Genomic DNA, 14424 nt, shown 5'->3' on the forward strand with positions numbered 1-14424 from the left:
ACTTGCTCCCGGAGGCTACAGGTCCTGAGACCTTAGCCTTCGACGGGGAAGGGCAGTGCCTTCTTGGAAGACGAGGACTTGAAGCCCTTCGCCTTCCATGAAGTCTTCAACTTCAACTTGGGGATAGCAGATGGAGCTCTATCACCCAAGGAGGAAGACTTCACAAAACCTGAAAATGAAGAAACAGATGAAGCAGGGGAGTCAAATAATGGGGGGCCCGCCCCAACAACCTCACCTACCTCACCACTTACCACCTGGTCCTGCTCTACATTCATCGGTTCCAGGTCGAGATTAATAGCGGCGACGTCCTCCGAAACCTCCGCGTAGAGTACATCCGCTTGGGGTGGCTGGGTCTCATCCCGGATCTGCTGGATGATGGGGGTGGCCAGATCTTCAGGCACTGCGGCCGCCACCCGTGCGCCGGGGTAGAGTAAGTCCCTCAACCTAGCGTCGAGGACGTAGGGCTTCCCCGACGGAACGTTTCTTCCAAACCCAGCCACCCAGGCCCGGAGGGATTCCAAGGCAGACTTCTTGGAATTTTCGTCCGCCTGTAAAAAACCAACAATTAGCTAAGGACGAAAACCATTCCGGGGGCCTCATAGCAATGTATAATATACAATATGAGAATGATGTAGAGACTGTCACTTACCAACTCGTCCTGGACAGTTGTGCAGAGAGCAAAGCAAACCTCACAACCATCAGGGTGCCAAACGATCAGGTCATCAAGGCGGACCGCACAACCAGCGTGGGTCCGACAAACTACGTGACCGTAGGGTTGTTGGAGAGAGGCGGTGCACCCCGGCTCCTCACTGGAACAGTCTGTAAGAAGAAAAGTACATGAACCTCCCACCTAAGCAAAATAAAGCTGGCAAGGCCGGGAAATTCAACTGCAACCGAATACTCCGGCGGAGAAGAACTCCCTAACATAAACTGTGCCAATAAGCTCTAAATCACTCAGAGAGGAAGGTAGGATTTCAGACCCGGAGTACTCCGGGAATGAATGGGAGAGAGACCAGGAACTAACCATAAGGGTTGCCAGTAAAATAACATGGAGACCCCTGGTATAGGCCGGACTCACTATTATATATATATAATGAATAAAGGAGAGTACTCCTGTAGATAACTGACTTATCTAAAAATTATAAATAAAAACAGTAATAAGTGATGGTAAGAACACCAGAGGACGGAGGATCCGTTCCCTATAATGAAAAAACCTTCCACCCTTACTTCCCCGGAGAACGAGATGGGTAACTGCTCATATGTTCATAACATAGGGTGAAGCAATTAATATATACCGTATCAACGTAAAACCGACGGAGAGTGAACAGTGACTCAAACGCATTCGAGTAAACAAACCACCAACTCCAATACAGCGATGCTAGGGACAATATGGGAGGGAGCGAATCCCTCAACCAACAAAAGAAGTCCCGGAACTCGGAGAAAACGCCATCTAGCGTCACCCGCACGAGCAAAGCAAGGCTGGAAAGGAGGAGTGGGGGGGGGAGGTAAGGAGTAGGCCACCAGAAGGGAACAGGAGACGGGGAGAAGCTCACCCGCTCAACTGCATCGTACCTCCCAGACCATGAATCTTAGAGGGGCGAAATGACTGGAAGCAACCAACCCGAAGCCCGACTCCTAGTTAGGCGAAGCCTAATATGGACCTAACCTAAGTATAGGCTAGGACGAGAAGAGTAAAAGGGACCGAGGAAGAAACTGGGAGAGAAATTTTGAGCCGAGAACCAGCCGGGATCGAAAATGGCAGGCAAGGGGGCGACTAGCCTAGAGGAAACACATCCAAGGAGCTCGATTCCCCCCAATTGGAGGAAGAGAACCAAGGGGCTCACTCTGCCCACCGAAAAACGATCCCGGAGGAAAACAGCAACAAAACTCCCTCAACCTGAACTCCTCACCCAGGGCCAAGGGAAGGAAGCTAACAAGCCTACTCCAAAACATAACCAACACTCATAAAAACTAAAATGTGCTCAACAGAGAGCGTAGCCTACCACGGGGAAGCGGTTAGATCTGAGGCTGCCGCCAACACCCGAGGTAAACCACTGAACAAAACTAAAAATAAAAATAAAAATAAAACTACAAGAGAGCACCATCTTCAATAAAATTAATTAGCCTAGTAAGACCAAAACAAAAGGAACCCAGCCTGGGGTGGGGTACCTAGACGGGGCATCACTCCCACCAAGGCCAGTAGGCCAATGATCGTAATTCATACGCGGGGGGGGGAGCCACCGCAAGGAACCACCAGGAAGGGAACCAAAGGGGGAAATAATCTATAACGACGAGGAGACGACTCCAACTGAAAATAACAGAAGGAGACGCCTCGCGGTCGACATGGCTGGCTGGGGACGCCGTGGCGACATAATAAGATCTCGATATTTATGAAAATACGAGACTATAACAGCCAAAAAATAGAACAAAACCCCACAAGAAGATGGTACTTAACTTGGAAATAGTAAAGCTGCTCGATGCCATCGTTGAAGCAGTAGAAAATCCAAATAATGGAGAGCACACACAAAACAATCCGAAGATTCACGTGCTAGAAAATGGAATGTGGTAGGTGGCGCTGGTGTCGCCGTCCTGGCGGGTGTTTGGTGTGGGGGCTGTAACGGCTCGCCGCTCTGTTCCGGGGATTTTGATAAGGAGCGATCTTTCGAGTAGGTTTCCGTGGTAGTGGTAATTCACTCACCCCTTCTTATACCGACGCCTTCCAAGAAGACGCTCGACTGGGGGTAGTAACCCCAGCTTTCCTGAAAGCTCTTTTTCTCTGGTATATCTAGCAAGGTTATACCTAGAAATTCGTGCTGTAATGGAATTTCACCGGCTGACACGGGACTGGACTCAGAAATATATATATATATATATATATATATATATTATATGTATATATATAGGTATGAGTTGCGCTGGTTTTGCCTTGGTCACTAGGGGATTAGTGTGCCCAGGGGAAGTCTTCTTGCTGTACGGGAAAGCTAGCGAGTGGTACCCTCTGTGCTGACATCAAGAGGAAGAGAGTTTGTTGTGTAGTATTAGGATAGGGCTTCTCCTTCCTGATATGTAGGGTTCCTAGGCATTGTAAGTGGTGATTGTTAGTTGCATAGTCAATGATTTCAGTACTAGAAGAATGGCAGGAGATCCTCTTGTAGAGGCAAAATGGTGGTTATACCAATATATGTAGGCGTCAAAGCACCTTTGGAAAAGGCATTTATAACGGTAGATCACGTTGATTCTCTTCAGGAGGTCCTGCATCATGAGGGCTGGTTTATTCTTAAATATTTAATGCTCTGATCAATAGTTAATTGTGATAAATTGTTATGTTCTTTTCAGTTTTCCTGGTGCCACTATAGACTCCTTTCTTCAGAAGGTCAACACTGTACATAAGGATAACAAGTATTATGAAATTCCTCAAAGACGAGAGCAGGCTTTCATCATTAAACACTATGCAGGAAAAGTCAAATATCAGGTTAGTGGAGTTTTGAGAAAAATTACATTGCTTGAAAAATGGGTGCTGTTGCGGCCCAATTATTAACCTTAAAATGTCTGATTATTTAGAATTTAAAGAGAAGAGAAACAAAGGCAATGCATATCATGCATATATCACTTGCAGGAGGTGATGGGCCTGAAGTTTTTATTCACATTATGAGACTTGAAACTGAATTTGTTAAAGCATCTATTTACATACTCAGCTTTTTATATCGGACTTTAATTTCACCACTTTTTCAATTTTCTGGTTGCTCCTTAAAATCCTAGCCTCTTTTCATGGGGTTAGACATCAGGAAACAACTGTCGAATTAATTTATTGTATTCATGAAAATTACAGACTTTCTTCCTCTCATGCACATATGTTAAAGCCCAAAGGCCTAATGTTATTTTCACCTACCTCTCTCTCTTCCTTGTATAATCTTTTAATTGTCCTGCCCCTGCTTCTGAGCCATTGAGCCTAATCCTTTGTAAAATCTCTTAAATATTAACCCTGTTTTGGTAGGTCTGCTAATTATTCAATTGTATTAGATTCCTTTGTAATTCCCATGTGTCATTTATACGACGTTTCTTTTTAAACTATTTTTATATTTCTTCAGTCTGCTAAGTAAAGGACTACAAGGCGAAAGGCCTTGCAGCACTCCATTGTTTCTCTTTCCTTCGTAGATTTTGTCTTTATACATTAAAAAACACATACACACAAAGACTATGTATATCACATGCATATATACAGAGTATACATGCGTGCAGACACACACACACACACACACACATATATATATATATATATATATATATATATATATATATATATATATATATAATATATATTCATACAGACATATCTCAACTCATATCAAACATTATTTAAGACTTGCAGATATGTTTTTCATTACCGAGAAATTCGGTTCAATAGCGAATGCAGTGTTTACGTTTTGTTAAGATTCTCGGTAAAGAAGAGGTTAAAAAAATAATTCACCAAAGAAAATGTGTCAGTAATAAAGAAAACCTACAGACAAACAAAATATTAAAATATATGTTAAGGTATTGATTGTCACTCAGCTTACCTTTCCAACTGGTAAAAATCAGCTTGGATTATCTGCATCTATCACTGGTGGCTACTCCAGCCTCAGTACCTCATATTTTCACAAAAGTTCATATCTTGGCTTTATCGGCCACTCCCATTAAGACAAAAGAACACAGACACTCCTTGAAAACCAGATTGTAACTGGATATTCCCCTTTGAATGTTCTGTGCTGAATCTACTTCCATTCCCACATGACATTGTTTCCAAGCACCTTGAGAAAGATTGACACTGCTGAATTCTCACCAGCAGTGCTAAGGTGTGCTTCGGACAGCGCTGAATTAGAAAACTTTCAATTACAGTATTCACTTTCTGTCCTAAATGACCTCTATACTGTCTGGCACTCAATCCTGTTTGCAATATACACATGCAACATTCCTCTTAATTAAGGCAGGATAAAGTGTAAATTAGAAAGTAGGCATCATGTCTTGGCTACTTATGCATCTCTCTCCTCCTCTTCAGGAGAGGGTCCTTCCCAGTTTGCAGGCTATATATTAGGAGCAGAAGGCTCTTTGGAAATCTTGTCAACCTTGCAGTAATGTTTAAGCCTTCAAGGTATCTTTATGTTAAACTTTATGATATCTTGATGGTGGAACTAGCCCATTAATTCCAGTGGGTGCTGGCTCTGGGGATAGTATTCCAGACAGTCTATCAAGCTTGACCACCAAGATGACTATAATTGAGATGATTGTATTCTTCTTATGCACAGTCCCACTAATCTGCTTTGGCCTATTGATGATGGTGCCAACCCTTCTGGGTAAGATATGAAATGGCCATTTGCGAGTCACCTTTCAATGGTGTCCTTGGTGAAGGAATGAGCTGTATGAAAGACTAATGTTTTGTTAAGAATTTTATATTCCATGGACCATTTAGTCACTTACCCTTGTACCCCAGGGCCCCATGACATAACTTTAACACAGTTGAAGACCACAGGCACGAGATGAATCAAGGGCTTGGTGTTGCAACAATAGGCCTATATCCTCCTCGTGATCTAATTTTGTCAGGTTCTGGATATGCAGTATGAGGAAAACTGTGATCCACTGCTGTTCAGTAAATTTTGTACATTAGAAAAGAGCAACACTGAAGACACTGATGTGTATTGCCGTGTTGGAGATACTGAAGTATATTGCACAATAATAAGACAATAAATAGTGAGTAAAAAATACCTTGATTAGATAAGAGAAACCTAGTACAGGCAAAAGCCCCACGAGAAAGTGCAAAACTAACATAATAGACTGAATTTCAAGACAAAAGTGCTCACTCCACTTACGCTTCAGACATACTGGAAGGGTACTTCTTCCCAAGGAAATATTAATATTCTCAGAAGAAAAACTGAATCTGAAAGATCAAAAAGTAGTGAAAGTAAAAAGAATAATAGAAAAATAGGTGAAGTTCTGTTGTCAGCCATTGCTTAATTTGATTCAGCCTCCTGAAACTACTAATAACTTTATTGGGTTAGGATGTACAAAGTAAAAGTTGAATCAGATATACCTTAACCTTGCTCCATCCTAGTTTTGCATTTTGTATATTCCTACCTCAGTTTTTATTCATATCATTCCTGTTTCCTACTTGAATATTGTTTTTACAACACCTGTCTATTGCATGTTTATCAGTGTTGACAAACATGTTCACAAAACTTCATGTCTGATATAAAGGCAGTGGTATCTATGTGGGAAAAGTATTTAGAGCAACCATAATAGGAGGCATTGAGTGGAAGAATTTTGTGTTGTTATTTAGTATAGCCTTGTATATTTACTGGAAAGATATTCTACAAGAGACACTTGTAACAAATAAATTTGAATTTTATTAGAGTAGGTTTGAGTGTGAGCAGAGATTAAACAAAAACCAGTTACCTGCAGTTAAGATTTGTTATGTAGCAAGCTTCCAATGTTTTACATTAACATACTTGGGGCCTCAGTAATGTCATTATAGAAATTTTCAGTAATATCTAATGTAAAAACATGTATGTTTTAACACAACAAATTATTCTCTCTCTCTCTCTCTCTCTCTCTCTCTCTCTCTCTCTCTCTCTCTCTCTCTCTCTCTCTCTCTCTCTCTCTCTCTCTCTCTCTCTCTCATGTATTCTGTTAGGTAAACTATGTGTCAGATGTATTTATTTCCTTTATTATTTAACAAAGGATTTTGTATTTTTGTATAAGAAGCATGGTATATATTAAAAAATATATATAATATTGATTACCAAGGTAAAATATTATTGAGGTTCTGTATTAAAACTTGTTTATTTATTACTAGTGATAACATGTTATGAAAAGATGCACATTCTGCTTTATGCATATGAAACAGTATCATGTTTTTTCCCTTCATGGCTTGTATATTATTTAAAAACTTCATTTCAGATAAGTGATTTCAAGGAAAAGAACCTGGATCTTATGCGCCCCGAACTTATATGTGTGCTCAAGAATAGTAGGTACAGCACTGTTCGTGAGGTAGCTGGGGCTGATCCTGTAGCTGTTTTTAGATGGTCTATATTAAGGGCATTTTTCCGTGCTGTTAGCGCTTTCCATGGTGCAGCACTGAAGTATGCCAAAAGAAAAGGTGAGATGTTTGCTCGTGTATATTTACTTTTATGCCATTATTTGTACTTAGGGGAACCCAGGAATCAAGGCTATATAAGTATCTTTGTTTAACCCTTAAACGCCGAAGCCCTATTTACAAAAACGTCTCCCGTATGCCGGCGGCGTTCGGGAGCTAGTGCCGAAGCGGAAAAAAAGTTTTTTTCAAAAAATCACAGCACGCTTAGTTTTTAAGATTAAGAATTCATTTTTGGCTCCTTTTTTTCTCATTGCCTGAAGTTTAGTATGCAACCATCAGAAATGAAAAAAAATATCATTATCATATATAAATATTGGAATATATGACAGCTAAAAAAAAAATTGTATACAAATCGCGCTGCAAGCAAAACGGTTAAAGCTAATGAGTTCATTTTTTTTAGTTGTATTGTACACTAAATTGCGATGATTTTGGTATATAACAGATTGTAAAACGATTAAAGCAACACAGAGAAAATATTATCACAAAATGATGCATGAATTCGTAACACGCTGACGTAAAAATAAGTTTTTTCAAAAATTCACCATAAATCGAAATATTGTGCTAGAGACTTTCCAATTGTTTCAAAATGAAGGAAATTGATTGAATATTACTAGACTTTAAGTTTTTTAGCTTACAATTGCATTATTTTACCATTTTGATCGAGTTAAAGTTGACCGAAGGTTGATTTTTTCTATTTATTGTTATTTATATGAAAATATTTCAAAAATGGTAAAAGCTAAAAGCATGATTTATTTTTTGTTGTATTCTACATGACATTGCGCACATTTTGATGTATAACACTTTATGTAACGAATAATATAAAATGGCGAAAAAATTACGACAATGTGACTCAAGAAATGCTAGGATTTTTAGCGGAGTTCGCGCGTTGGATGGAAGGAAAAAGTTTTTCAAAAATTCACCATAAATCGAAATATTGTGCCAGAGACTTTCCGTTTGTTGCAAAATGAAGGTAAATGAATGATTGTTACTAGAATGTAAGAATTTTGGCTTACGATTGCGTTTTTCGAGCATTTCGATCGAGTTAAAGTTGACCGAAGGTTGATTTTTTTCTATTTATCGTTATTTATATGAAAATATTTCAAAAATGGTAAAAACTAAAAGCATGATTTATTTTTTGTTTTATTCTACATGAAATTGCGCACATTTTGATGTATAACACTTTATGTAACGAATAATATAAAACGGCGAAAAAATTACGACAATGTGACTCAAGAAATGCTAGGATTTTTTGCGGAGCGAAGGAAAAAGTTTTTTTCAAAAATTCACCATAAATCGGAATATTGTGCTGGAGACTTTCCGTTTGTTGCAGAATAAAGGTAAATGATTGATTGTTACTAGAATGTAAGAATTTTGGCTTACGATTTCGTTTTTCGAGCATTTCGGTCGAGTCAAAATTAACCGAATGTTAAAATTTTGTCAGTTATCGTGATTTAAATGAAAATATTTCAAAACTGTTAAAAGATAAAAGAATGATTTATTTTTTGTTGTATTCTACATGAAATTGCGCACATTTTGATCCATGAACTCCCAGCATCCCTCAAGGCGCGTGATTTAAAACCTTTCGCAAACTAGGCCTATAATTATTTTTCCGCGAATATTTAAAAAAAGCATTTTTAGTCGACGTATGGTACGTCCACTTGACACCCAACAGATAATTTTAGTCGACGTATGGTACGTCCAGTAGGCGTTTAAGGGTTAATAGACTTTAGAAGGCCATATTTGTATAATGGACTGGAGAAGGTTAAAGATTTTAAGGGTAGAAGCTATTTTGGTCAGTTGAAAGGAAAATTTTTTAAATGGGAGGGCTCTTGGGTCGTACCTTGCAAAATATTGTAATTATAGTTTAGCCCTTTTGTTTGAAGGTTTAGAGGTTGCTCATGAGCTGCAGAAACAAGTGACAGGTTACTGGACTAATGCTCAGTGTATTAATAGACTATACAGTAACATATATGATAAACATCCAAGCCCCCGCCACGCATAAACACATATGATAAACATCCAAGCCCCTGCCACGCAAGCTAGTACCTGGGGTGGAAGGGGGACCAAACAGTGGTGACTGAAGACTCAGAAGGTAGATCTGTTGCCAAGCTCCAAAAACTTCCCATCTGTAGCTCAGAGATAGTAAGAATGTGTTTAAAATGAAATCTGTTACACCATGAGTGAGGTTTGAGCTTGCCAACCTATTGAGTGCTATTTGCCAATGGTCCCATAAAGCCAGCATGACCCTAAATAGATTATTGTATTGGAAATAGTCTTTACATGATCTTCATTCAATAGTACTTGGTCATATACCTTCCCAATATTTAAAAATATACTGTAAACAATTTTTTCAACAGATATGTTCTCTGTAATTGCATCATTATCATAACAGCATGTTTTGGTTTTTCTGTTGTGAAACCACAGTGGTAGTTGACAGTTTTTAGCCTTTTTTCAGACTTTTATGACTTTAATTCAGCATCATCTCCAATGTTGATTTATGTTGGAATAAAGGGTGAGAAAAATGGTGACATTCTATAATTGTCAGTAAGGCTTCTTTCCAACAGTAGAGGCTGTTTTTATAATGAGCAAGTACAAAAAGAGTTCTATGCAAATCAAGGGAGATTATGACATTTGTAGAGCTTGAGAAGATGTTAGATGAGCTTTATGAAGGCAAAAGGTACCTGAATGACTCATTGTGCCACATACGGTACCATATACCATAACACAAAATCTTGAGTGAAGACTGTCATTTTAGAGAGGGTTACTGTCTTTCAAGGGTCAACATGAACCCTTTGCTGTTTATTGTGGTATTGAGGGATCTACAAAGGAGTGTAAAAATGGATGCTCCTGATAGTTGCTGTATGCAGATGGCCTAGTGTTAATTCCAAAATCAGGGGAATATGTTACAGAAATATCTAAAAAATGGAATAGCAGAAAGGAGAGAAGATTGATAAAAATTTAAGCAAAATAAACCTTATGGTTGCAGGAAGAGAGCAAAGGAAAAAGTAAAGTCAGGAAAGTGGCCATGTAGATGCTGTTGGTGAAGTGTGGTATGTGAACTCCGTACCATATGTAACTGATGGTGTTGCAAAAAAATTATCCAGATTTCAAAATGTACTTTGGGGAAGAGAACATTTATGTTTTAAGAATAACAATTGTGCAAGAGAAAGATGGACCACATTATAAGGAGGCCACTAGTGAAAAGGAGTGGCAGTAGCCTGCTGGAAGTTGGAAGAAATTGACGTGGTATTGGCTAATAAAAATATAACTGTTAAACAAGGCAAAAACTTGTGATGCATGCATAAGGCTTTTACTAAATGTAGCAGGGACTTGGCCACTGACAAAGCAAATGGAGACTTTCAAAATGTGTGACTTTAGAAGGCTAAGATTCATGGCTCAAGTTCATTTGGAAGATCTTATTCTGAATGAATAAATTTCTCAGAGATTTGGTGTCCAATGAGTGGAAAATAGATGAAGGGATGAAAAACAACTAGTCAGAGAGCAGTAAATTTAGAAGTGACACAGAGGCATAGATAGGCTTGAGAAATCTTGGAAAAAGTTGATTGGTCAGGCAGAAAGGGAACAAGACAAGGCTTAGAGAACTTATTGCATGTGAGACCATAAAAGAGGAAAATCTGACAAAAGCATTGCTAATGGTGATATGTATATGTTGATTGATTTTTGCCACCTTTTAACTCCTACCATGTAACCACAATTGTTTTTAGTAGCTTTTCCCTTGTAATTAAGTATATGGGCAAAGTTTGTTTTTATGTGGTTGAAAATTGCTGTCATTTTATTCCCTAAGCTATTTTGTTAATGTGATTTTGCATTCATTTGGTGTTGATGTGCAGATATTTGCATTACTTGTAATTCATCTTTTTGTACACCTGTGAATATTATTTTTACAGGTTTTGCAGGAAGCATCGTTGGGCAATATTTTTTGCTAGTATTACTAACATTCCTTTACTTGATTCTTTCATTTCTAGGGCTTGATGACCATAGAAAGACAAAACAGAAAATTAACATCGATAACTCAAGAATTCTTGCTGCTATTGAAAATACGCAGAAGTAAGTAAAGATCATTATGGAATTGTTGAATGTCAAAATTTATTTCAACACTACTTTTGTTATGTTTGTGTCTTTGCTGAAAGTACTAGAAGTCAAGTATTTGATATTGAGCACTGTAGTTGGATGTTCATTCTCTTTGATTTCTGTTTTCTATTTTTTTATAATGTTACTCTCCGATTTAGTTGTTAATATATTTATCTTCTGTGAATGTTAGTCAATTATTAGTGTTTTAAATTATTTCAATTTAATACTTAATCAGAGTTTCTGAAACAATTGTTGCCATTAGAATTAGGCATCACCATAGCATATCAAGATGAGTTTTATTGCATAGTTGGCTGAGGGATGTGGTTCTAACTTTCCAACCTACTGATATGAGAAAAATGCTTTTGCTATACTTTTGTGAATGTACAGTTAAAATCATTATCAGAACCCCAAATAATCAGTGATCCTAAAATTTGCATAGAGGAAAAGGTGAAGCTATTGAGTCATTGGTACATTAAATGTTGATAACTTCATGCAGTCATACCTTGGTTAATGGACTTAATCTGTCCCAAAAGCTAGTCCTCCATCTGAAATGTCCTTAAACCAAACAAATTTTTCTCAATAAATAATGTGAATAGGATTAAACTGTTCTATACCTCCAAAAATGAGACATAAAAGCATTTTTAACTTGAATATAATAAGCTTAACTTGAAGTTATAAAAAACATGAAGTAAATAGAGGAATAAATGCAAGTTTGTTCTCACTCTGACTGTTATTGGTCGAGCTGATGGCCTAATTGGAAGGTGGTGAATGAGGGAATGAATGAATAGTTTGAAGTTATCAGGCATCGTGACTTCTATGGTCATTGACGCCGTGGAAGGTGGTGAGGAAGAGGAGAGATGTTATTGTTTGGAAGGGGAATCCCCTTCCATAAACCAGCCGGCAAAACTGTTTTGGGGATATTTTTCTTTCTATCCATTTAATCCTTTCTTCTTGAGACTTGGTTTTTTTTTTTTTTCTTGCTAAAAACATAACCTATGATTGTTTTTGCCTGCATTGTAAAATATTCCTCAGCAGGTGTATAACACAGTTTGTTACAGCTGTTTCAGGGTGGTAGTTTTAAGGAAAGTTTGCAATTCCCTCAATTTTTCTGCATTTTTCTTTTATTAATGAACTAGGGACATCCTCCTTTCCCCTCTCTTCTTATGACATTTCTTTAGCTGCTGTATTTTGCTGCTCCCTCTGAAGGTTCTACAGTTCATATGTTGTGAGCTTTGCTTTGTACTCCTTCACCAACTCCACATCACCATCACTAACCTCTAAGCTGATGGACTTTGCCCTGAGCTTGCCATGAGACACACTATCCTCTACAACAGGCTCAGCCTTGCTGGCATATTGAGTGTTCCTAGGAACCATGGTGACAAATGTATAGTACATTTACTATACTTAGTACTCAAAAATGAAATAACATACACACGTAGTGTATTGGAAATGTGCACTGGGCAAAACCCACATGTTGACTCAACCCAGTTCAGCCGGGAAATTGCATGCACGTGACACGTTAATCCCACGCACATTCTAACTAGTCATCGTTGTCCATCTTTAAACTAGCAGACATCCATTAGTAGAGCAGATTTTTTCCATGGACAGAATGTCCAGTCCAAATTATCTGTTAAGTGAGGTGTCCATTAACTGAGGTATGGCTGTAGCTCAGTTATGCTAAGAGACTGTGTGTCCTGAAGTCTTTGTACTTTCCCATACTATTTTCCAGTAATCTGGTTTCTAAGATTCACTACTATATAGGAAAGAAAGCAAGTAACATAAAAAAAAAAAAATTATTAGCAAACAGTTATGCAGTATAGTTCTGCTTGGAGGGTTTATTCTAAGTAAGATGTGAACTAAGTGGAAGACCTAAGTGTGAATAGATGAAAAGTAAAAAACAAAGAGCAGTGCTTTGGGGGTAAAAGGACATTATAAGGAACATTTAGTACCATTTGCTATGCAAGGATACTGTAAGCGGTAACTCCCCTGGGGCCATGATGACAGAAATGTATCACCTCATCTTACGTATATTACATATGTAGAATGTTTAATTACTGTATTGTACGTTCATGGGTAAGCACATCACCTAGTGTATGTTTAATCATATACAGGCATTTTACTGATGACCAGAATCCAGTGAAAAATGTGGTTTTAATAGGTCCTCTGTTGTTATATTTTGATAAAATCATATGCAAAAAATGTTAGCTGGGAAATCACATGGAGTGCATGGCAGGCTGAAGAAGTACTGTAATATGGTGAGTCGCATGGTGATTTCACTGTTTATTATTGATTTACAGCACTGATGAGGAGGCCTAATGTCTCAAATTTTGCAATACAAATTTCTACTCCAGCAGTTCTTTTTTATTCCAGGTGAATCTCTGGCATGGCATATGCCCCTTCCAGTTTAAATGAGATATATCAGAAAAAATTGCTTCTAAAACCATATGCTACACAGCCTAGCAAAACTAGCCAATTGCAGTAATTCTGCCTACAAAACTCATGCAATATTTTTTAACATAAAACCAAATTCTTTACATAAAAATACACACATAGAGACTGAAACATATGTTTGGGTAATAGTATATTATTGTACTAAATACATAACTACTACTTTAACCAAAAGTCAGAAAATACTATATGAGATAGAGAGATCGTTGATGACAATGAAGGTGTCGTCTATATATCCAATAGAGTTAATCAGTATTGTTAATACTACATCTCCTTCATTTATTATGCCGATGTTTCACGACAGTTGCTATAGAATCTATTATCATAAAGAAGTTGGTCCCAACACTAAATACTCAGACAACCTCTGTACAGTTGTTCATTGCTTAACCTTTTGTTTATGTTTTTCTTCTCTCATACTTTCTTGCTCTTCCTGTGTTCTTGAGAAAACTTTTGTTATAGTCGTGTTACTACTAGGGTTTAGGTATGTCCTGTGCCTATTCCCCCCGTTTTTATTTGCCTTATAATTTATATGTATATATCAATGTTTTAATGTGACTTTTTTAAAAAGTTTTTTAATCATTGCAGCCTTGAAAATGCGACTATAGTAATTGTCATGAAACGTCGGCATAATAAACAAATTGTAACAATGATGCCCTTTCCCTTCGTCTTTGAGATTGTATCCTGAGTCGAGACTCACCCTACTTGGATATAATATATATATATATATATATATATATATATATATATATATATATATA

General features: G+C 37.8%; 1 protein-coding gene across 11 annotated transcripts in view; it reads left to right on the forward strand.

Annotated features, from left to right (window-relative positions):
- Positions 1 to 14424, forward strand: part of LOC136832781 (unconventional myosin-IXb-like) — a 210523-nt gene that overhangs the window by 92047 nt on the left and 104052 nt on the right. For all 11 annotated transcript variants that reach the window (XR_010851314.1, XM_067094322.1, XM_067094328.1 and 8 more), the window contains exons 10-12: positions 3337 to 3472; positions 6931 to 7129; positions 11113 to 11194. Coding sequence is in view for 10 of the 11 variants with exons in the window: in XM_067094322.1 (XP_066950423.1) it covers positions 3337 to 3472; positions 6931 to 7129; positions 11113 to 11194 (417 nt within the window). In the remaining variant the exon portion in view is untranslated. The remainder of the gene's footprint in view (positions 1 to 3336; positions 3473 to 6930; positions 7130 to 11112; positions 11195 to 14424) is intronic.

Source organism: Macrobrachium rosenbergii, chromosome 50 (genome assembly GCF_040412425.1).
Source record: "Macrobrachium rosenbergii isolate ZJJX-2024 chromosome 50, ASM4041242v1, whole genome shotgun sequence".
NCBI lineage: Eukaryota > Metazoa > Arthropoda > Malacostraca > Decapoda > Palaemonidae > Macrobrachium > Macrobrachium rosenbergii.